The sequence below is a fragment of the Euprymna scolopes genome, chromosome 8 (genome assembly GCF_053919585.1).
Source record: "Euprymna scolopes isolate OS-2025 chromosome 8, ASM5391958v1, whole genome shotgun sequence".
Taxonomy (NCBI): Eukaryota; Metazoa; Mollusca; class Cephalopoda; order Sepiida; family Sepiolidae; genus Euprymna; species Euprymna scolopes.
Genome location: NC_136489.1, coordinates 138158007 through 138181307, shown reverse-complemented (window position 1 = coordinate 138181307; position 23301 = coordinate 138158007). Strand labels below are relative to the sequence as shown.

Here is a 23301-nt window from a genome sequence, read left to right as displayed (position 1 = left end):
GGAAAAATTGGGTATAGCCAACCATGTCTGGATGAAGAGGGAGGACCATCGCCCCCTATGGGATGAAATAAAAATAATAAACAGAGAGACCCACTGGAAAGTGAGAAAACTTAAGGAAACAGCTCACATACTCGGACATAACAACCTACTGAGCAAACCAAGCGTAGAGCTGAATGCAATTTGGACACCTCAAATAGAGAGAGAACACCTTGAATAACAACATAGGTTTAACATTAACAAAAACCAACAAAGAATTGTCCTAGTGACACATGGCCGAGTGATCCTAGACGTTGTATCAAAGTTTACAGTTACCCAAAGGTGCTGAGTTCAATCCTGAACAAAGACAGTGAAAGGTAACATTCAAAACAGAGAATCAGCAACTATGTCCCGGATCCTAGCTGGAGTCCAAACACGGTACCCCCATAATAATAATAATGGGTTGGGTTTGAGACTCCTAACAAACGGTTCCCCAGTTCGATACAAAACACTTTATCAGGCCGGAGGGCAAAACAGCCGAAAATTATGACTATAACAACCAAGATGAGGAAGTCAGTCCGACAATCTCAATAAATAAAAACACCTCATCTCAAAAATACAGACAATTACTATTAAAGTGATATTTTTCGAAATGCTGGAAATAATTATGTCCACCTTGTTGAACGCTTGTAAGAGTTTTCCAGGTCAAGTTTTGTGTTCAATCCTCGTTTCTACTTTGTTTCTATTTGAAAGTCTGAGTATGGCAACAATGTTTAATGGTAGGACAAGTTGGTATTTTCTGAAATCAGTTTACTATTTTAAATTCAGCATTTTCACTGTCAATGGAAAAGAGTCTGAATATTCAAATTGTTCATGTAAAATATTAAAAAACTTGACTGAATACAATACAGAGGTTTCGCATACTTGAAAATACGTTTTTTAAGGCACTTTTTAATGTACAATAATAATAAATTTGATTTGTTTTTGTTAATCGAAATTTACACAAATGAATTTACTTCATTTTTTTCCTTTCTAGTTGATTGACCCCCATATACCAAATATTTTCTTTATTAACTGAACAATTTAATTTCATAACAAGAATCAGTGAAATACATAGCAATATTTTTTTGTAATACACAGAAGTTAGATGTTTTAACTTGTTTGAAAAAAAAAATTTTTCATCCCTTTTGTTTCCCCTCAACGTTTGTAATGTCTATGTGTTTTATAACAGATTCAGTAAAGTTTGTTTTTAAGACGATTTGATAACAAACCCATAATGTCTACATATTTTGAACTAGTTCAGACACAGAGGGTTTACAGAAGTTAATTTATTCATCACGAGTCCAGAAATCTCCCCCCCCCCCTCATCTCCAATCACTTGTTATGCATTGTTTCATAAATGAAAATCATGACATAAATTTGCCAGGAACTCAAATACATGGGTCATATTTTTGTGTGTAGAAAAAATTTATTTTTAATGAAAACGTAATAATTAAAGGCAAAATATTTTCCAAAAATAAATTATATTACATTGCTATACACACCATTAATGTAGTTATATAGTAACATGCATGCGATTTTAGTTCTTTTTATAACAGTTAATTTTTAAGAAAAAAAATTTTTTAAATTTTAACTGAAAAATTATTTAAATTGCTTTACCTCAGCTTTTCAAATGACAATCCATAGTTGAACTTACCTGGAATGAGAAAAGAAAGCATTTCAAAAGTACATTTTATATCCTTGTTTGGGGTTCCAAAAGTCTTGGCCACATTTCAAGTTCTCATATCTGCTTAACTATGAAAGTCAGATGGAAATGATACCATTTTTTTCTGTAAAGCTATTGATTTTTTCATTTCTTTTCAGATCCAGTAAAGGCGTTTTTGTGTGTTTGAATTTACAAAAGCTGAATCATGGTCACTTGTTCAATATGCATTTTGCAAAAATGATCTCACGCCGTGATTTTTGCAGGAGTAGAGGGTTGAAAGGATTGGTCTATGTGCCTCCCATTCCAAGAGACATGAATGAGCTGAAGGCTCGAATAACAGAAATTGTTTCAACCATTGACAACGCAATGCTGGAATGCGTTTGGCAAGAATTGAACTATCAGCTTGATGTGTGTCATGTGACCAACAGTGCTCATATTGAACATCTTTGAACATTCCATGAAAAACTTGAGATTACAAGTTTTCTGAATATACCAGATGCGCTTTTATACCCTAATAGTTCTCAAGATATTCAATGTCAAAATGTGCCCAAGACTTTTCGAACACTCTGTACAAATATTTTCATTGATAAACAAAAGCTTGTGCATAAAAAAATCATTGAAAAGTTTAGATCTTAAATATGTTTTGTTTGATTCCAATACATTGAAATGAGACGTGACAAGAATAAAAAGAGCAACACCTCATGGTGATAGAGGAAAGCAGTAAAACTATTTTGCAAAAAATTTCATAATTAAAAAAAATGATGAGAAGAGTTGAAGTATGAATATTCTTTTGGTAAAAAGTTGTCATAAAATATGAATCATATCTGAACTTTCTCATCCATTGCCTGTCTGAATTATATTAAAGAAAACTTACTTATCAGCTCATTTGGTTCTTGTCACTTTCTGATAATCTTCAAACAAACAAAAAAAGATTTTCGTATTCTATGGCAACAACAAAATGATTTACCATCAAACGGATATATTTTACAAAAGAATTAAATCTAAGCAAATATAAAGGTTTTTGCTTTTTTTGTTGTTTTATTTAAAGTATATATATATATATATATATAAAATATTTAAAATAATCAGTTTGTCTGAAACTGCTATTTTAGTGAAATATTTAAAAAACAAAACCTAATTTTACTGCTAAAACTATACATCAATTTTATTATGAATGCAAAATAAAACAGTTTTAGGAGGAATCTTATTGCTTTTTGACAATCTAATACCCCCCCCCCCTCTTCATCCACAGAACGAGTGTGCGTACTGTCAGGTGGCGTTAATAACATTTTCATACCAACAAATAAAACTAAACAAAATAGTAAAATTATTTTTCAATATTAAAAACAAATAAACTTACTTTCCATCTTTTTAGAAAAACATGGAATGTTTTATGCCATAGTTTCCTCCCCCCCCCTTCAAATTAATGCGATGTCACATTAGAAGAATTAATATTTTCATTGTTCAAAGGGGAATATTAATCATAAAGCAAATTATTGAAATAACTTTTCCAATTTTTCATCGGTTTACAATTCAACATCACAGTAAAAAAAATTAAATACAAACATTAAATAATAAATAACATAACTTTAGAGCATGCATAGACTTCTATGATTTATTTTTAATTAAGTAAAATTCCATTAGTTAAATAATTTTATCTATTTTAAGAAATTCGGCATTTCCCCAATCAAAAAGTAATGCTTGAAATTATATAAATATATACAGTTTACAAATTGGATCGATTTTAAGTTATTAGAGGATTTACTTTAAAATAAAGTCTTTTTATTAAAGCTTTTATGAAAAATAAAGAAAAAATTAAAACATTGACATAAGGAGAAAATGTGTAGACTTTACACACACACACACACACACACACACACACACACACACAAGAGGTAAGTTTTCGGTACTTGTACAGTTTAATCAAAACATTAAAAAATTAAAATATTGAAAAAAAAAAGTCTATATTGTACGTATCTGTTATGGAATGAAGTTCTCCAAAAAGAAAAAGAATTCATTTAATTTCAAGTAATTTGTTATGATACCGAGCAAAACGTTCGATTTTTAGGAAGAAAAGCTAGTAATAAAGATGGGCGGGGGGGGGGCTTTAAACTGTGTTATCTCCTCGTTGCGTGTTCAAAAAATTCAAAGATGGCTACCTTCAACGTGCTGTCATAAAAACGTGTTTTTCCGCTGTTCAAAAAAAAAAAAAACTACTTGATCAAATTAAGTGGAATTTTTTTTCGGAAACGTTTTTCGATATTTTAATTTTTTTAGTGTCTTGTACAAGTACCCAGTTTTTAGTGTGGAGGATAGTCAACATGCTAAAACGAGGCAAAATTAATAATTACTAAAGACGGTACAAATCGTACACTTTGAATTATTTGTTATAAAATAAATTTTTCTTACAAATTAGGCAAAATTACATCAATCCTAATTCTGATGTTTAGCGTTAAAATGTTTCCTTCTTAAAATTTACGGTGCTTCTACACTTTATCGCCGAAATTGGGGACGCCATTTTATTTCACGCACCTGCTGTCCAAATCCAAGGGAGAAATCAGTATTTTAAACTATAGCCGAAGTTAGAAATAAATAAAAAAAAAAAAAAAATTAAACTTCCGGAAAGAATTATGAAAAAAAGTAAATAAAGAAAGTGGAAGAGAACATATATCCATAATTGTTTAATTAGAAATGTTTCGATTTAATTAATGAAAACGAGAAAGTTTTTCATTAAACATATTTTTTTTTAAAACAGAAAATGAAATGACTTATTCATAATTGTTTAAACTGGGCGAGCGAGCGCCATTTGAAAAACCAAAACATTTATTGTATAAAAATTTATCAAAATATAATTGTAAAAACATTTATTGAAAAGTTTGCATCAGAAAATATAATTTTAATAAAACAATTTTGTAATGAAAGCAACATTGGATTTTTATCAAATTGCTTCTTTTTTTTTTTTTTTCACCCCGAACAAATAAATAATTTGGTAAATTTTCAGATTAGGTCCACCTCAACAAATTTCTTTTAAATGACAACTTTTATAGGTTTTCGACTATACTGAATATGAAAATCGCATTGAAATTTTGCAGAAATAAGTAGTTAACGAGATATAAAAAGTTGTATTATGCATTGTATTCTTTGGCGGGCATTTTTACGCGCGTGCTCGCCATAAACAAATCTACTCATCAATGACTCATACTGAACACGTGTAAAAAAAGATGGCCGCCAAAGAATACAATGCATAATACAACTTTTTATATCTCGATAACTACTTATTTCTGCAAAATTTCAATGCAATTTACGTATTCAGTATAGTCGAAAACCTATAAAAGTTGTCGTTTAAAAGAAAATTGTGGAGGTGGACCTAATCTGAAAAAATACCAATAATTTTAAACATTAAATAAAGTAATGTTAATTTTAGGTCAATTTATTCTTTCCGGAAGCAATCGTTCTCCAGTTTAATTTTTTTTGTTATTCATTTCATGCTTCGGCCATAGTTTAAAATAATGATTTCTCCCTTGCATTTAAACTGCAGGTGCGTGAAATAAAATGGCGTCTCCAGTTTCGGCGATAAAGTGTACAAGTACCAAATTTACATATTCTGTTATAAATATAAATTATAATTTTATTTTTAATATAAATTATATTTAGATTTTATTCAAACTAATAAAAACACCTTTTCCTAAAACAATCCGCACGGAGCTCTATAAACGCACACACGCGCAGTTGTATAGAAAATAGAGTACACAATAGTTACCTCCCTTGAATAAGATGGCAAATACTTGATCGAAAGAAAGATTTCCGCATAAAATAAACATTTTTACAAATATATAAATTCAAGGGAAAACATTTAATAACATCAAAGTGTAAGCAAGCTGTGATCTTTTATTTATTGTTAACACATTTTTTTTAAATGCTATGATTAAAAATTAAAAATTGTAATGCGATTTCACAATTTTAGCAAAAAAAAAAAAAAAAAAAAAAAAACTGATCAGGCACAAATATATAACTAAAATTTTAAAATATCCATTAAAATGCTAATGTTGATAAAAAAATAACATTCTAAACTTAATTAAGGTAAAACTAAATTAAAATTGTCATCTTTTAAAAGTTCTGTTTTTTTTTTTTTATTACACACACACAGTTTCAAAATATACAGCTTCATATTTTTACAAATTCTTTTCCAAATAATATTTTTTATATTACGATATTTTTCTATAATTTTCCTATTCAAGAATAAAGGGAAACTACTCTGCAATTAATAAATTAAATGCAAACTGAACTCGGTAAAAAGGAGTTAAGCGTTAACGAAAACTTTCACTGTGACAATCATATAAAATATTCAAATACAGAGGTTTTGATATAAAATAGGAAATGTTAAGTGATACTTATATGAACAATTGTAGGGTGTTTATTACTTTTGTTCACTGAAAATCTGACATGCAAATATTATCAGGACTATATTCAGAGATTAAACAATACTTTCATAATGGAGGTAATTATTTCTTTTCCATACAACTAAATAATTGTAATATTGAAATAGCTATGAAGTAAACAGAAGCAGCCTTGTTATATATACATACAAAAAGAATTGTTACATATACATACAAAAAAAAATTGTTACATATACATACAAAAAAAATTGTTACATATACATACAAAAAGATGGGTACGTGCAAAATGATTAGCTGATACTCAAAATATATAAACATTTTGACCTCTTGCTTTACTTAAGAAAAATTCACCAAAATTCAGGAAATTAACCAATTTTAATGACATTTTCAGTATTTATCAAATAACGATCACGGAATATAATGAACACATTGTTTTTATTTGATTATTAGTGGAAATGTATTAATTTGTTTAAACAAAAAATACCTTTATTAAAATTATGCTTTTCAGTAGTAAAAAAAAAAAAAAAAAAAAAAAAAAAAAAAAAAATTTATTTTTGCTTTTTTTTTTTTTTATAAAACTAAAGCATCATAAATAAAAAAAAAGAAAGAAAAAAAAAGAATTTTTTTCAGGCACATTACGAAGGCCCTTTTAAAGTCCGTATTAATGAATTCGATATAACTCTAAGAATAACTAAGTTTTTGAACTACCGATATTATCATTGAATTAAGCATTGTTTATTTAATATTTTCACACAAAAACATTATGATTGTAAAAAATAACAATTTTTATATAATCTTGAAAAAAAAAATATATTGAAAATTTGAAAAGCAGGAACATCGAAAAATAAATTAAAAAATGGTAAAAAATTATACAAACATTCACGATATGAATGTACAGATGCACAGCTAAAAAAAATAAGAAAACCGGCACTCCCTACCTCTCTTCAACTACCTGATGTCATTTTTACACATCCTTTTGACTTTGACATTTTGGGTTTCCATAGAACCCATGCTTAGATGACTTTATTAGTTTTATTTGTGCAAAGCTAGAATCAATCGCTTTTGAGGGCTAATTACACTATTTTTTGTACAAACAGGTTTATTAAATTCAATATCTTATTTACTCAGTATTCAGAAATACACCCAGAAAACTAATGTTTATCTTTCAAGAGATTTTTACAACAAATTTATTTAAATTCAAAATTTAGCAAAACTTGTCAGTTTCCGAATATTGCCATGAAAACATTATTCGTTAGAAATTTTTTCACGCGTACAAATATTTTTTTCTCTTTTGGAAATTAACTTTAGGCTTTAATCTTTCAAACACAATCAAAACATAATCGGCAACCTACAAAACAAATTATGATAAACCGGCTTTCATAACTATGTCCCCCTATCAGTTTTCTGCCATTATTGCCCATACCATACCCGAGAATGGAGCACATTTTTATAGCCTATTTAAGGCTATAAAAATGTGCTCCAATCTCAACAGAAACAAACCCATTGAATTTATATACACAAAATTGAACCACATTGGTTATTTGGAATTTAGGGGGGGGGGGCACCTTCTTTCTTTTTCTCGTGTGTGTGTGTGTGTGCTTTAAATTCATTTTTTTTTTTTTTTTTTTTTTTTGTGGGAGGATGCCGATAAAAATTACAATAATCAAGTGTTTCTTTATTCTTATGTTTTTGCAAACTTTAAATATTTCCATTTCTTTTAACATTTTTTTCTGCAAATTCATTTTCATTCAAAGGAAAAACAACTTTTCAACTGTTTTCGAAGGAACATACATTTGTCTCTGATAAGTTGTTTGGTGAGCTTCCACTATTCAACCGAATGTGTAAGACATACTTCATGAAAATATTAAAGGCATCTTAGATAACAAATAATATATATTAGGTTTTTGAAGCATTTCTCATGCAGAAAGTTGTCAAAATGCTTGAAAAAGTGAAGTCGATAGATGAGAGGTCTGGAGAGTATGCCGGATGAGGCAGAGTTTCGTAGCCCAATTCATTCAACAATCTACAGGGCGCCCACAAAGTCTAGCTACATAATGTAACTAGACATTGCGGAGACCCTGTATGTATTTGTGGAGTTATAACTAGGGCAATCAACCAGCATCTAGGCAGTGTTCACAACTTCCGCTTGTACAAACACTCTAGATTACCTTAAGTACTCGCCCAAATTCAACGTTTAATAGTTTATAATTCCCTTCATTCCTGTGGCAACTATTTGATAGCCCTCGGGTAGAAGTTCGGCAAATGGAACAAAAGGTGGCTTCGTAGCTAGGCTGAATCTCATTGTTACTCTACACTGATGATTGCATAAGCATGAAACACTAGTGTCTGTATGTAAAAATGAATAATTATTATTTAATTATGCATATATATTATTAAAGGTAACAAAATTGTTGATAATGTTCAATAAAAAGAGTATGATATTATTATTATTGTTATTATTATTATCCACATCAAATTTTGAAATATAATTTAAATATCGATTTACATTATTTACTTTGGCAGTGCTCAATATGAGTGTAGTAAGTTATGAACACATTATATATATATATATATATATATATATATATATATATATATGGCAAAGAGCCATATATATGTTCATAACTTATCTAGCTTTACTATATATGCATATATATTTGGTTTTTATAAAATAATTTATTCGTGTATTCATTTAGTTCACAATATTTTCGTAGAAAAGTATTATAAAAAATGCTAACTTACAAGAGTTATTTCCCTTGCTTCACACACTCATGATTAAATAACATACATGCGTGTGTGCGCGCGCTGCGATCGCACCTAAAGAAGGATGCGTGCTTGACTTACGAGTAATCTCCCTTGCACCTATATTATTTTTCATTTCTTCGTTTCTGGTATTTTTATTCTTTATTACTTTTCTAACGTACGAATCTATCGGTCTGTAAGGCTTAAAAGTTTAGAATAACATTTTCAATGCTTACCGCCAATTAATTAAATGAATTAATTTTTTTCTAGGACAATTTATATAAAGTTAGGATGTGCATTTGTTTATTTCTAACGGCACTAGGTCGTTATATAACGCCACCATTTGTTTTCACATTTTTTTACGGAACTTTTTCTTTTTTTTTTATGGTGTACAATTACAGATCCTTTCACTAGAGAATTACGCTTTATTTTTAACAAACTTTTAAAGGATGGGTAGTTTCATATCTAAATTAAGCGTAAAACTGAATACTTACTTAAAACCATCACGAATGTGACTTGCTTTTCTATCCCAACAAGGCCGATAGTCATTAGTCACGTGCTCTCGTGTAATGAATGAATGCGTGAATGTAGGATTGACATGAAATTCTTAAAAATAAACTAAAATGACCGAAAAATGGGCTGAAATGACTTAAATAAATAAAAAGTAAATGACTTAGAATGACTTTAATGAACTTAAGGATGAATTGAATGACCTTAAGAATGACTTGAATGCTTAAAAATTAACTGGAATCCTTCAAAAACAACTTGAATGATCTGGAGAATGACTTGAATGGCTTTGAGACTGACTGGTTGTAAAGTGGCTGATCATTTTACATTAAATTAATACAGAAAAGTGATCCCCCACTTTATATCACAAAGTTACAAACATAAGTACAGCATGTAGTAAGAACAGATACTACACTTTGACCAAGAAAAGCTTAAAAGCTAAGAACAACATCTATTAACAACAGACCTTTGATCTAAACCAAAAAGGCCAAGCACAAAAGTGTTATGGACAGACCGACAGACGAAGTGACTTATAGAGTCGCTTGTACGCGACTAAAAATAAGTTAGATTTTAGAATGGGAATCACTTTTCTATTTTAATGTAAAATGATCACCATTTCTTTGGCCATCACCGGTTTTCGGAAATCGTAGAAAAGAAAGTGCAATTTTTTTTTTTTTTTTTTTTTTTTTTTTTTTTAAACAAGATCAACATTTTTAGGAGAGGTGTTTTTTATACACATTTTTTCGCCTACACTTCCAATACAGCGCCCAAGCGAGATTATTAGATTTTGCTTTAATTCAACAATTTCCATGAAGTTCACGACATTAAAACAATTTTTCTACAATAAAAATAATGTAATGGATTTTGATCAAAATTGAAATAAGCAGTTTTACATGTTTAGTATCGTTATTTCTTGATTTTAATCTTTGTAAGGAGATATAAAACAGACGCAAAACATGTTTGCGTAATTAATTGTACTTGTCCTGGGACGGGTATTCTTCCATAGTGGTGATTACCTGTTTGTCACTACTTACGTTATTTTTCCATTTATTTTAAATGATTTTATTGTTTGATTCAAAGTATACATAAAACGAAATCGTGGTTCAGTGAAATCGATTTTTCAAAAACAATTTTAATTTACAAATTGTTTTAAGTAACTTTTACAATAAAATAGAAGCAGGGGCATTTCCAAAATATTCTGCATTTTATTCGATGAAAAAAATATGTGCGAGATTCATTCACTTATTGTAGAAATAGTTTTGCATTTGTTCAACTGGCTTTTTGTTTATCTCTGATAATTTTATTAATTTGAAATCTATTTTTGTTCTTAACAATTTCAGAAATATTTACTCCCAAAAATAACTGCCCTATAAAAGCTAACAGAACTTCCTTCACTGATATGTACAATCATTTTAGATAAATCTTTTTTTTTTTTTTTTTTTTACTTATTTAACTCTTTATTTGAAAAAAGTTAAAACTGCTAAGAAAAAATGTTATCACCTGTTTGTATTTACTTCTTTCATAGTAAGGCACATTAAAAACCTACACAAGGGGAAAATTCATAACCCCAAAAAGGGGCACTTTGGATTAAAACAATCGTTGTAATACCTTTAACCGAGTATAGAAAATATGAAAGATAGTAACAAGTTAAATTTAATTTTTTTTTTTTCTGATTATTTTGATTGCTTTCTTTCTCTTGCCTATTTTATTTTTTTCTTAGGAATAATTTGATGTATGTTTTATGAATGTAAAATAAGAGACTACATTAAATTTAATTTATAAACTGAAATATAATTTTACAATGTTTGAACATAAAATCAACTATTATTAAAACAGAAATGTAGATTGATGCACATTAAGCATTTTGTATGCATGAGATTTTTTTAATTATTTTTATCATGTAAATTAATTTGATTCAATAATTCAGCTAATTTATATTTCAACTAATTTTTTTTTTCTTAGCATTTCATTTATTAAATGAAATTGTAATCAACTTCATTGAATAAACCAAATGCTGTCTTAAAATATTATCCAATGTTTTTTCGATAAATTTTCGTAAATAAGCAGCATTCATTAATTTAGATTTTTCAAAAACGCAGTGTACTTGACCTATTTTAACTTTGTTGCATTAGTCGGCTTTTGTAGTAAATAGTTATTTTAAAGTGATGAACATCTTGTTTTTGCAATTTAATTTACTCTAATAGCGGAGATTATGTGTCTGTAACAGAAACTATGCCACAATCTAAACGATAACACATTTTAACGTCACTAGGATTTTGTTTCCACCCAATAAAACACATGCATACACACGTTTTATCCCCCCCCCCCATTTATTGATATAATTAAATGTTATCATTTATTTTTCATTTATTAATGTAATTAAAATCTATCATTCTGCAATAGAGAATAATTTATTTTAAAACTTCAATGACTAGAATATTTAGGGATGTGTAAAAGTGGGCATGGCTTATATTTTAAAAAATGAAAAACCATAAATATTTATTCGTTGCAGTTATAATTTAATAATAAATCTTCAATCTCAAAAAAAAATGTAATTTATGAAAACATAAATTAGTAAAATTTTTAATTAAAATATTCATTTTAAAAATGTTTTGAAATATAAATATTAATTTACTGGAACTATATCAAAGATAATTAAAGGCGTGGAATTTTTAAAAAAAAGTACCTACTTTTTACTAAAAATTGGATAATTAAAAAATATTCAGAGTAAAAGTGAAAACAATGGTCAAACGTAAACAAAATTTTTATCGCCATTCAGACAATAATAACTTTTCTTTAAATTAGTTATAGTTTTATTAGACTAAATATAAAGTTATTTTATTAAAAAGGTTCTATAGTTTTGTTTTACCTATGTATTAATATTTTATTGAAGAGTGCAATGAGATTTCATTTCATCTGATTCTAAAATATTAAAATTGTTTAAATATCAACCAATATTAGTTTTAGGACATTTGATTTTTATTTTTTTTGTATTAAAAAATGTTCAAAGTTCATTCTGTATCAAAAAGTTCGTTTTTTGCATGTGATAAAATTTATACATTGTACAAAATTTTCTGGTGCATAGAAAAACAATATAGTCCGCAACGAGTAAAACATTGAATTAAAATTCGATTTGCAAAACTAAAAAGTAAATTAGAGTTTTATTCAAGTACAAGAAATTACAATTAAGGTCAGCAATTAATGTTATCTAAAATTTGAGCAAACTAGGTGAAATGAAAATGAGATCGTTTACTTTGTCATAAACAAATGCCGTTGTTTTTTCTTTTGATACTTATGCAGAGAAGGTACCGTGCTATTTTAAAAAAAAATGTTTTATAATATTTTCAACTTAAATTCAACTTTTACGGTATCTTTTGTTCATTAAATTGTGAGGTGAAAGTGCAGAAGTTACAAAATACCATCCCCTCCCCATGTTAAGGATGGGTTAATAAATAACATTATTTCAGCACGATATTTTCTCTATATAAGTATCTTTCAATTTCATAAATTTAAATTTTGATGACTATAGGTCGCGATGCAAACCTGCCTGTTTCTTATAGCACTGTTTTCCCACAGAATTTGAAGTTAATATTTAGTAAAAATTAGCTCACTTTTAAAATTATTTTTAAGAGTGACCTAGTATCCCATTTTTTTTTTAAATTCTTTTTGTTTTCAAAATTTTAAAAAAATGTTCACGCAAAGCAGAAGTAATATAAAATCGTCAAGTAATATTTTAAGTAAAATCTTTATATTTTGTAATCGTTTTTTTCTTTTTTTTTTTAATGAAAATATCAAAATGTTTATCAAATGATATTTGAGAATTTAATTTTTCTTAGATATATTGATTTAATCAACAGTTTTTGTAAATTTATAAAGCACTATATTTAAAAAGAATTTTTGTTTACATTTACGGTTCTTTATTTTCATAATGTTTTTAAAATACATATTGTTTATTGTATCTTGAGATAACTTTAGTAAGTTTTTTATTATTATTTACATGAAATAATACATTTTCATTGAGACTTTCAATAGATTCCAGGATTATTAAAATATTGAAAATTTTATTAACATTGTTGATTTCCTGAATTTTGAGGAATTTTTTTAAGTGAAATTAGGAGGCAAAACAATATCCGTAAATTGATTGACTTCAAGTGAATCAATAAAGTAACAAAATATTAAAAATTAGATATTTGTCCTTTTTTTTCTTCAAATTTACAAGCAAAAATATGCAAGTATTTAACATGATTTGTCAGGGAAAAGAAAGGAATTAATAAAAATTTTAAAAAATAGTTAAAGAAACAAATTACATAAAACCTGCATTTTTAATGTACAAAATCTTTTGAGAATGTGAAGTGAAGTTTAACAATAACTTATTTTTTTGATATAAAAACTCATTACAATCTGATCGTACAATTTTCAATGGTTTTTGAGAAATATAATGAATTACATTCTGTTATTCATATGTTGCGGCACAATCTGACAAAAAGAAACACGCAATCACAACACACACTATATATATATGTGACCACCCATCCAGGAAAAAATAAAATAAAATGAAAGGAAGAAATGGTGTGGATATCTAGATTTAAGAAAATTAAATGTTAAAAAGAATAAAATAAAAATATTGCTTTTTGATTATCATTGTCTTTAGGCATTAATTAAATAAGAAAATTGGTTTGAATTATATATGGAATTCAATCCATTCATCATGTTTAAATAATAATATATATATATATATATATATATATATTTTTAATTTTTATGTTTAATTTCTAATATTAATAACTACATTCTATTTCAGTACTTAATTTATATTTTTATCTCATGATTGTTTTATTTAATGATAGCGTTTTCTCGTCATAAATGTTTATTATATCTACCAAGTTGATCTTAAGGATAGCATACTCAACCATTTTATATTTCTTTCAGACCCCCCCCCTCAATTTCCGTTTTTTTTTTTTTATTTTATGTTGAATTTACTTATAACGGCACTAGTTGAATTTCAGGAGCCCCCCCCCCCTCGCTGTTCTCTTATATCGCAATTTCTTAAACGTTACTCGCAAAAATTCAGAAAGCGGAAAAAAAAAAAAAAAATAATTGTATTACAACGCGACAATAAAATGTATTGTTTTACTGTGTACGTTTTCAGCGTCCCAATTGTTTTTTTTTTTTGCGTTTACATTATATTAAAAAGTATAGCAAACCACTTATAATTCAATGGCTGTAAGTTTTTTTTTCAAAAGTAAACAATTATAAACAGAACAACTCATAGAAATCTATCTATTCTTTTTTCATTTTAATATACTTTCATAGAAATGTTTCCATTATGTCACAAAAACTATTTTCTTTACGTCACAAGTGTCATGCTCATACATTAATTCCATAGCTAACATACTGACCCAACGGGTCACAGGTAGTCTAGTATGTATATATATATATATATATATATATATATATAGAGAGAGAGAGAGAGAGAGAGAGAGAGAGAGAGAGTTTATAAAACATAATTGTCCGAGTATCACAATTAAACAGTTGATCTAAGAACCAAGTCAATAAATTTGGAATCAGCACCATTGTCCTGGTGTCAAAAATTGAATTTTTTTTTTTTTAAACTCATTAAAAAATAAATGAATATACAACATTAAAAACAAATGTTCCGATATTCTTAGCATTCCTATCAGCTAACGGAACATACAATAATCATTTGTACTTCTCACGTCAAAATCATCATATGCATTTGAAGTATTGTTTAAAAAAAACATTTTTATTAAAAATGGATTAAAAAGATATTTGATAAAAGTTCATTACTTTTTAAAAAAATTGTTTAATTTAATATTTATGTTTATTTATTTTAAACAATTTCACGTGGAAAATGAAAAAAAAATCCCATGCCAATCTCATTAAAGAGGTTAAGACAAAATATTTTTGTTGAATCAATGACCAACTGGAGTAAACGTTTGTCTTCAATTCCAATATTTTATGACAACCTAAGTTCAAACCGTATGCTAAACTTACTTTTAATGTCAGTTATTTCCTAGAAAATAGCTATCATTATAAACCCAAATTAAAAAAAAGTAAATAAAATGTGAGAAACCCGGCATAGACAACTACTTTAGCTAGTTTGTTAATAAATGTAAATTTCTGAAATGATTGTTCACATTATAAAAGTATTTATCTGAGTTGCTTAATAAATGATGTCCTTATTTTTGTGACTATCTCTACTTAAGAATTTGTGCAAAACAAAAAAATTTAACAAAACATTTTTTTTTAATCATGAAATATGAATTTTATTTTCTTCCAAAATAAAGTTTTGTTTTGATTATTTTTGTCAGCGATCATGTTCTTCATTCAATTCGATAGTTAAAGTTTGAATCTTAAAAACCACGAATAAAGAGCAAAAAGTAGAACAGATCTTCACACACAACAAACATCCATATATTTTGTTGCTGGGGATTAAAAACGAAAAGGAGAGCGAAAGTAAATTTGTCTTTAAGCTTTTCCTATTCTGTATACATATATACATACATTTTATATATACTAATTTCAAAATATGATAGAAAAAAAGTAGGTAACATATTCTTTTAAATAATAAATAGCTGGCCATGTTTGCACATGCAAGTTGTCAAAACCATGTGAAATCTCGAAATGTCCACAAAAATTGTGCGTAACATGTTCTCATTTAAACAATTTTGATAAAATAAACTCGACTTTTGTTTATTGATCCTTTTTAGTTTTTCAATTCTGAAAATCCAAAAAATAATTCAGAGACGGATTGAAAATATTCTGTTCACATAAATGATGTGAGTTCTTGTATTGATAATTGTAAACCTGATATTAAAAGATATACACGAATTGGAAAATTAAAACGATTAGTCGACAGTAGTTGACTTTATTTGATTAAACTTGAATCACTGCATTACATATACACACACACACACACACAATCATAAATAAAAAATTGTTATATAAAATCTTGTTTCATCAACGAATTCATTTGGAACACAAAATATAACAGATCATAAAAACATGGAAGATAAATAGTATAAAGCTGCAATGGGTGAAGCCCTGTTAGTGGCATTATTTAAATACATAAGCGTACAAACACACACAAACAAGTCCATTTATCCACTTGAGTCACTTTTCAAGACCACATCAGGAGGGGGTAATTCTTCTGTTAAGATAAACAATGGCTGAAATAAAACTTTGGCATCTTATGGAAGAAATCACATCGTTTCCATTCACCAAATTTGTTAACTTTAATTTTGAAACTTGCAAGCAGTTTCAGTTAAGAAAAAAATTTAAATCATGAAAAATAAAAATTTTATAAGTATGTTTAATGTATTTTATTATTTATATTTATTAAAATGTATATTTAAAACAAAAATCAATAAATGCACTGAAATATGTGCTTTTTAAGTAGAATCTTTGGATGTTGAAAATAATTGAAATAATCATAAGCAAGAATCTATTTTTATGATGTTCATTGTAATTAAATAAAAACCTACAATCAGACTTGGACACAATGCAACAACAATGCATCATGCAGGCAACGGAAGTTAAATGCTGTGCATCATGTATTTTGGGAGTGAAACCCCTGCATTCACTAACAACACTAACATCATAAATTATTGTTAACGTGTCAACGAGAAGATTTGTGTTTTACAAAATTGTTAAGGCACCATTCAGGAAAGCCTTAGTTAACTGCTCTCAGCCATCTATTCATATATATATTTATACAGGGTGACCCCCCCAAAAAATAAACAAAAGCTAAACGGAGGCCATTTAGAACATATGCTGTAAAAGAGAGAAAAAAAGGCCAAAGACCCTAGTGTTTTGATGTGATGTTTTGAATATAATAAACTAGTTATGACCAAAGTTTCATTTCATTCGGACAAAACACTAAGAAACAAGGCCTAATTAGAGTTGGGGCCCGTTTTGGGGAGGGGGTCACCCTGTATTTATTTATATACAATTGTAGTGTCACGGTGAAGGGTTGCATCTTGGAACCCTTATCTTGCTTAAAATATTGACTGCTTGAAAACCATGCGGACATGAAACCAAGCGAATATCCAACATCAAGCATTTTCCACAGTGAGAATGGCTGGATACTTTTGGCTTGAATTCATTGAAGCTTTGACATCTAGCAACTGTCTTGGTAAACAGCTAAAAAATGATTAACTAAAAACTCTAGCACTTTTTTTTTTTTTTTTAAATTCACACATGTCAAACACACATAGATATGCCTACATGTCAAAAAACAGCTTTTAGAAACTTTTCATATTCAGAATTGAGGATGGATTAAAATTCCAGTTTTTACAAAAATTGGAATTTTAAATATACATGCAAAGATATTGCTTCTATTTGGACTACTATTCTCATCTTGAATGTTATTTTCATAACATTTCAGTCAATTTAACCTCCAACTTTCTTCAGGTGTATTATGTCAAACTCGGCGAATCTTTCTGTAATACTTGGAAATCTACACAGAATTTTGAATAGAACCATTTATTTAATCCATGAGGGTAGCATGCTCCCATTCCATAAACCATGATGGGGGTAGAAATCCTAAGTAATTACAAAATTGTATGCTTAAGTATCGTCCACACTGAGGGTATTGTGAAAATAACACTTAAGATGAGAACAGTCTGAGAATAATCCAAATAATATGAATTGTCAATCCTTATCGCAAAAATTAAAAACAATTTGAATTTTGTTTTAAAATCAATGCCAATTATATTTTATTTAGTCTTATTTTTATCAGGCTATGAATTTCTAATCAATGAACGGGTTTTAAATATAGAATTTTTCCTATATTATTCTCATTACAATATTTATATTGTACAAAAAAGCACAAAAAAATTTTTCAATAAAATAACTTAATGGTAAAACTTTGTGAGAATATAATAATGACAGCAATTCTATAAGGAAACCAAAAGGATAAAAATGTTGGAAATTCTACTACTTCAAATAAATTTTGTTGCATTACTGCAAAAAAATAAATAAAAAATAAAAATAATAATCTAACCATAATCCAACCAAATATATTATTTTTGAAATCTATTTTAAATTATTTTTGATACATTATCTGACAAATTCTTTAAATGATGTTGATAAATTAAATCACATATAGTGACTGAAATATTTTCAAATGTGGATGATTTTTTTTTTTTTTTATAAAATATTGATGAAAATATGCTACAGACAAGAAATTGAATCTTTAATATACGAGTCATTTCATCAATTTTTTAGAATTAAATTTAGCACAGCAGTACTTTTCTTTATAACACTCAACATTGGTATGAGTGTGAGGAGGATACGATTACATAGTTCTTCAAAAGAAATAAAACTAATAGAAAATTTGGTTCTTATTTAAAATTCAACTTAAAAAAAATGTATGAATTCAGTTATTGGCATTCATTTCTTTCAGAATGAAATATTTACAGGATGGATAATGTGAAGATTGCCAACATCGCATATAAAAGAGGAGCAATATCCCTTATTGAACTCTAACATGCTGATCCAATGTCAGCAGCCACTGTATTGCAATGATATTTGGGCAGAATTAAATGAAATATTATTTCGATTTGTATGAGATTTTTATTTAACTGTTGCAAAATGTTTTTTTACAAAAAGTCTTTGAATTACTAATAACTATTTCAGATTTAAAAAAAAAAAAGATTCAGTTTTTAAAGTGTTGAGGAAGAACATATACAACATTTTGACAAAAGCTGAATGCTCTGGATGCATATCAGTTTAAACATTTATAGGGATGCCAACCTGGCTAATTTCCAGCCAATATTTTTTTTTTCCAAAATAATTCTTATTTAAGGTCTCTAAAAAATACAGGTCATCATATTATATTTTAAGAGTTCAAAATGATTTGCTGCTATAAAGCTTGAAATCATCCTATATAGTCTGTGGATTTATTTCTCATTTTGATATCACAATTGATAGATACCAAGGAAATCATTTGAAATGATTGGATTAGCAAATCTCCATAACTATATTACCATTTAATTTTTCAGTTTTTTTGTTTTTTTTAATCCAAACTATATTATATTCCTGTTTGTCTATCTATTCCATTTTTTCTAAGAAACTACTGGGCTGATCATGCTAAAATTTTGTATGGATCTTTGCTATGATAAGGTGCATAGAGTTAGGTATTAGTTGGATGCATTGTTAGGGATGATATTCAAAATACTTGAGTGTTTTAAGTCACATTCATTAAAATTTAATTTTAAAAAATGGCATTATTTTTAATGATATTTTTAACTATAATCATATATGCTTAACTGCACTATTTTGTAATTTAGCAAATATTTTTTCCAGATATGCAAGACGGATTTACCAGAGACTAAGTTTTTTTTTTTAAGTCCACATATCAATTGAAGCTTAGTGCTTTTTACTCATGTTCTGTTTCAATGACATTTTGTTCTCTCAAACATGACGCCATTTTCCTACAATTAAACTCTTAAATGCTCATCATTTATATTTGATATCACAATTTTTAGATTATTTATTCTAACATCTGTATAAAATCTTTGACAACGTCTTTTCACAATTTCCAATTTTATTCTCACTTCCTTAAAGAAATAAATGTAGACAAAATTCAATTATCCAATTATTACAAATTGGATTTTTTTTTTTAAGTGTAAAGCATTTCTACTTCCCATTGAAAAATCTCAAAAACTATTTTGCAATATAAACTGGGATCATCTTAATAAAAAAAATCTTTAAAGAATTTTTATCATGCTAACCAAAATTGTTGTTGCTAAGTACTCTATTTAGTATTGCACTATTTCTAAACTGATCTGCTGTAAGCTAAAGTGAATGATAGTTAACTCATGCAGATTTTAAATTTAGAATGAGTGCTAAAAATAATTATTTTGTTAAAAGAATATAATTGATGTGCCTTTGTGTATACAACCAGGATAGCAATATTTAGACAATTTGAAGTACAAAAACAAGGAATATTTTTAAATAAAAATAATGAATAAAAGGTTAATTTATGTGATTGCTGATAGAAAATCAGCATGATCATAATTGGCTCATAAACTATCATATCTTATTACAGTTCATTTTTTTTAATTGATATAGAAACTTAACTATACACAAAAGCAGTTTTTTCTTTTTTTTTTTTTTTTTTGCTGGTTTTGTTGGGTGGAGAGTGTTTAGTTTAGGGAAAATGACAACATATTAGAACTGCACAAAAAGGAACAAAATGATGTCATTTCACATTGAATACTGATAGCAGCCCCCCCTCTCTACCCCCCCCCAAAAAAACGCAGTGGTTAAACAAAAGAAAAAAATTTTCATAAAAATTTGATCACAGATGTGCTATTTTTAACCATTATTCTCACATCTTAAGAACTACTAACCCCCTTGTTACAGAGCACTTTCAAACTATTATAGGAAATACAATTTATTTTGAACATTTTACAGTCTGACTCAAACCTGTTAAACTCCTACATGCAAAACTTACAAGCTTGGAAATTTCCATACTGGGGAAAGCGTAAAATTTTCATGCCCATACGAACCAAATATATTTCAAATATTGATCGGTGAAAATTAAACAATAAATAAATAAAAATCTGTTCATAAGAGATAAAGGCCATGTATTCACCTCAAACGAGGTAGATTGTCAATGAAATGTAAAGGACTGAATTGTTCCCAAAGGATGTGAGAATACCGTCAGATTTATAGGGGCATCTTAAATGGGGAGTTGTGTAGCGAGATGTTTGTTCACACTATTGCTGCTGTTTTCAAATAAGCATATACAAATATGAAATTCTAATGATGTCCATCCATTTAGAAATGCATTTTTTTTTATCATAAATTTTTGGTATTTGCTCTTAACTTGTTTCTGGATGAACCTAAATTTTTTATTGTCCAATTGTCACTTGGGTCCCCTTTAGATTTTATATTTCCAGAAGCCAAATTTTGTTAACAAGCTGAGCAAATAGCAAACATTCTAAAAATAAAATAATGATACATAAACGGTGTGTGTGTGAAGAGGTGGGTGTAATTTACTTGATTTCAAACTAAAATGCATTTTCTATGATAAAATGTGGTATTAACTTTGCTCATTCAGACTGAATAAATTTTTTATCACATCCACAAAATGTAAACATGAAAATGTAAATGTATACCTTTCTTAAATAATAAATCCAACAACAACAAAAAAATTATTAGTATGACAGACATATGAAAAGTTCATTTTTAATAATTTTATCTGAATTACTAAGTAAAACTATTTGATAGTAAAATTGGTTCTCAAGTATCAGATTCAACAACTTCAAATTCTTGCTGTTGCAAGTGAATTGATATCATTTTTTTGATTCAAAGTAAAAGGGGAAAAAGTGGTTATGAATAAATGGCAAAAACTGTTACAAAAAATAGGAATGCTTTTTGTAGGGTTTGAAATAAATTAAATTCAATGCAAAATTAAAAAGTAATGATACAAGCAAGTCTTTTTATAATATCTCCTCCCCTCAAAAATGTATTAAAATATTTCAAACAATGAACAATTTGTTAGATTTTTACAGGCTAAATATATCTTTTATGCAATTTAAAAACTTGTGTATTTTTTTTATATAAAAACGCAACAGTGTAAAATCAAACAAAAAATTCAAATCTTACTTAAAAAAAAATAGCTTTTGAATTTTTAGCAAATCCTCATGTATTAAAAGATTAAAAGCTTTGAAAGCTAATTACATCCAATAATTTTATAGAGATTAAAACATTACCTTAATAAAATTAGTTATAGTTTTATCATTTAATTCCAGTAAATTTCATGGTCAAACAATAGTGTAATAATTATACTTAACTTTAAAAATTCCTATTAAAACAAGATCTAAATAAATTGGAAAAAGAAATGAATAAACTGTATAGCTACATATCAAGCAAAACAAAGTGAAAGAATATCGGACAACACTAGGTTAGTACAAATTGTGATGATAAAATTCAAAAAGTAGAATAGTTTTTCATAATTTCAAAGTTAAGATCTACAGCTTAATAATGTATAAGAGGAAGTGATGAAACAATTAAAATTGGACTACATTTCACTTGCATCATGATGTTAGAATTTTGAATGCAACTATTTTAATAAACAATTTGAAATAAAAATAGAATGTAGACGAAATGCAAAGGAAGGTTTTTAAATAAAAAGCGATATATATATTTGCATGATTGCATAATGTGCAGATTCCTTGTTAACATGATGTTATTCAATGGAGGAGGGAAACTATCAATTTAAGAAGCACAAAGTATAGCTTCTGACAAAAAAAAAAAAAAACTTGCAAATGGGTGTGAGAAATTACAAGTTCATTTGCAAAAATAAATATTGCATGTTTGTCATTATCAATCAACAAAGAGAAAAAGAAAACTAAAATAGAAAAAACAGAATAAAAATGTTTCAACATTGATTTGGGGAGTTAATGAGTTCAAAACTAAGCTCAAAAGAGAACACAATGGATAAGTGCAAATTACTAAAATTACATATACATTATATATATATACACACACACACAAACTATCACCAAAATATGAGGAAATGTTTGAATATAAAATGTAATAAATTAAGCAATGTCATTAATCTCCGAAGAAAATGTTAATTTTGCAGAATAGAATTATATGCATAATAGTATAAAACATACTGTAAGTTGTGGCATCCATGGCTACATCTGCGCAGATGAAACAACTTCTATTAGAAGTCATTCGAACTATGGAACCAAAAAAATGATGGCATCAATAAAATAGTCTAAATCATGTATGACTTGTTATTGTTATTAAATATTCTATGTCGGACTTGTGGTGGTTGCAGTTGAAGCAGGGTCAATATTTGTTTATACATTCCACATTGACAGGTATGCATTGATTTGGATTCTACATTTATCCATTTTGAAAATATTATTTCATAACATTTCAGATATCTCAAAAATAAAATACATTTTTTAAAGAATTCTAAAATAACCT

The 23301-nt window shown here is 27.5% G+C and overlaps 1 protein-coding gene across 12 annotated transcripts in view; it reads right to left on the bottom strand.

Annotated features, from left to right (window-relative positions):
* The window catches only part of LOC145283782 (vitamin D3 receptor-like), a 453323-nt gene that overhangs the window by 94179 nt on the left and 335843 nt on the right, over positions 1-23301 (bottom strand). Inside the window, exons 1-2 of one of the 12 annotated variants that reach the window (XM_080132846.1) lie at positions 22983-23016; positions 1636-1672 (exon numbers count right to left, since the gene is read on the bottom strand). The exons of 10 other annotated variants lie outside the window; for them this stretch is intronic. In XM_080132846.1, coding sequence (XP_079988972.1) covers positions 1636-1672; positions 22983-23001 — 56 coding nt within the window. In that variant the 5' untranslated portion in view covers positions 23002-23016. Of the gene's footprint in view, positions 1-1635; positions 1673-9314; positions 9340-22982; positions 23017-23301 lie in introns of those variants that run through there. One more of the 12 variants, XM_080132849.1, reaches the window with a different exon arrangement.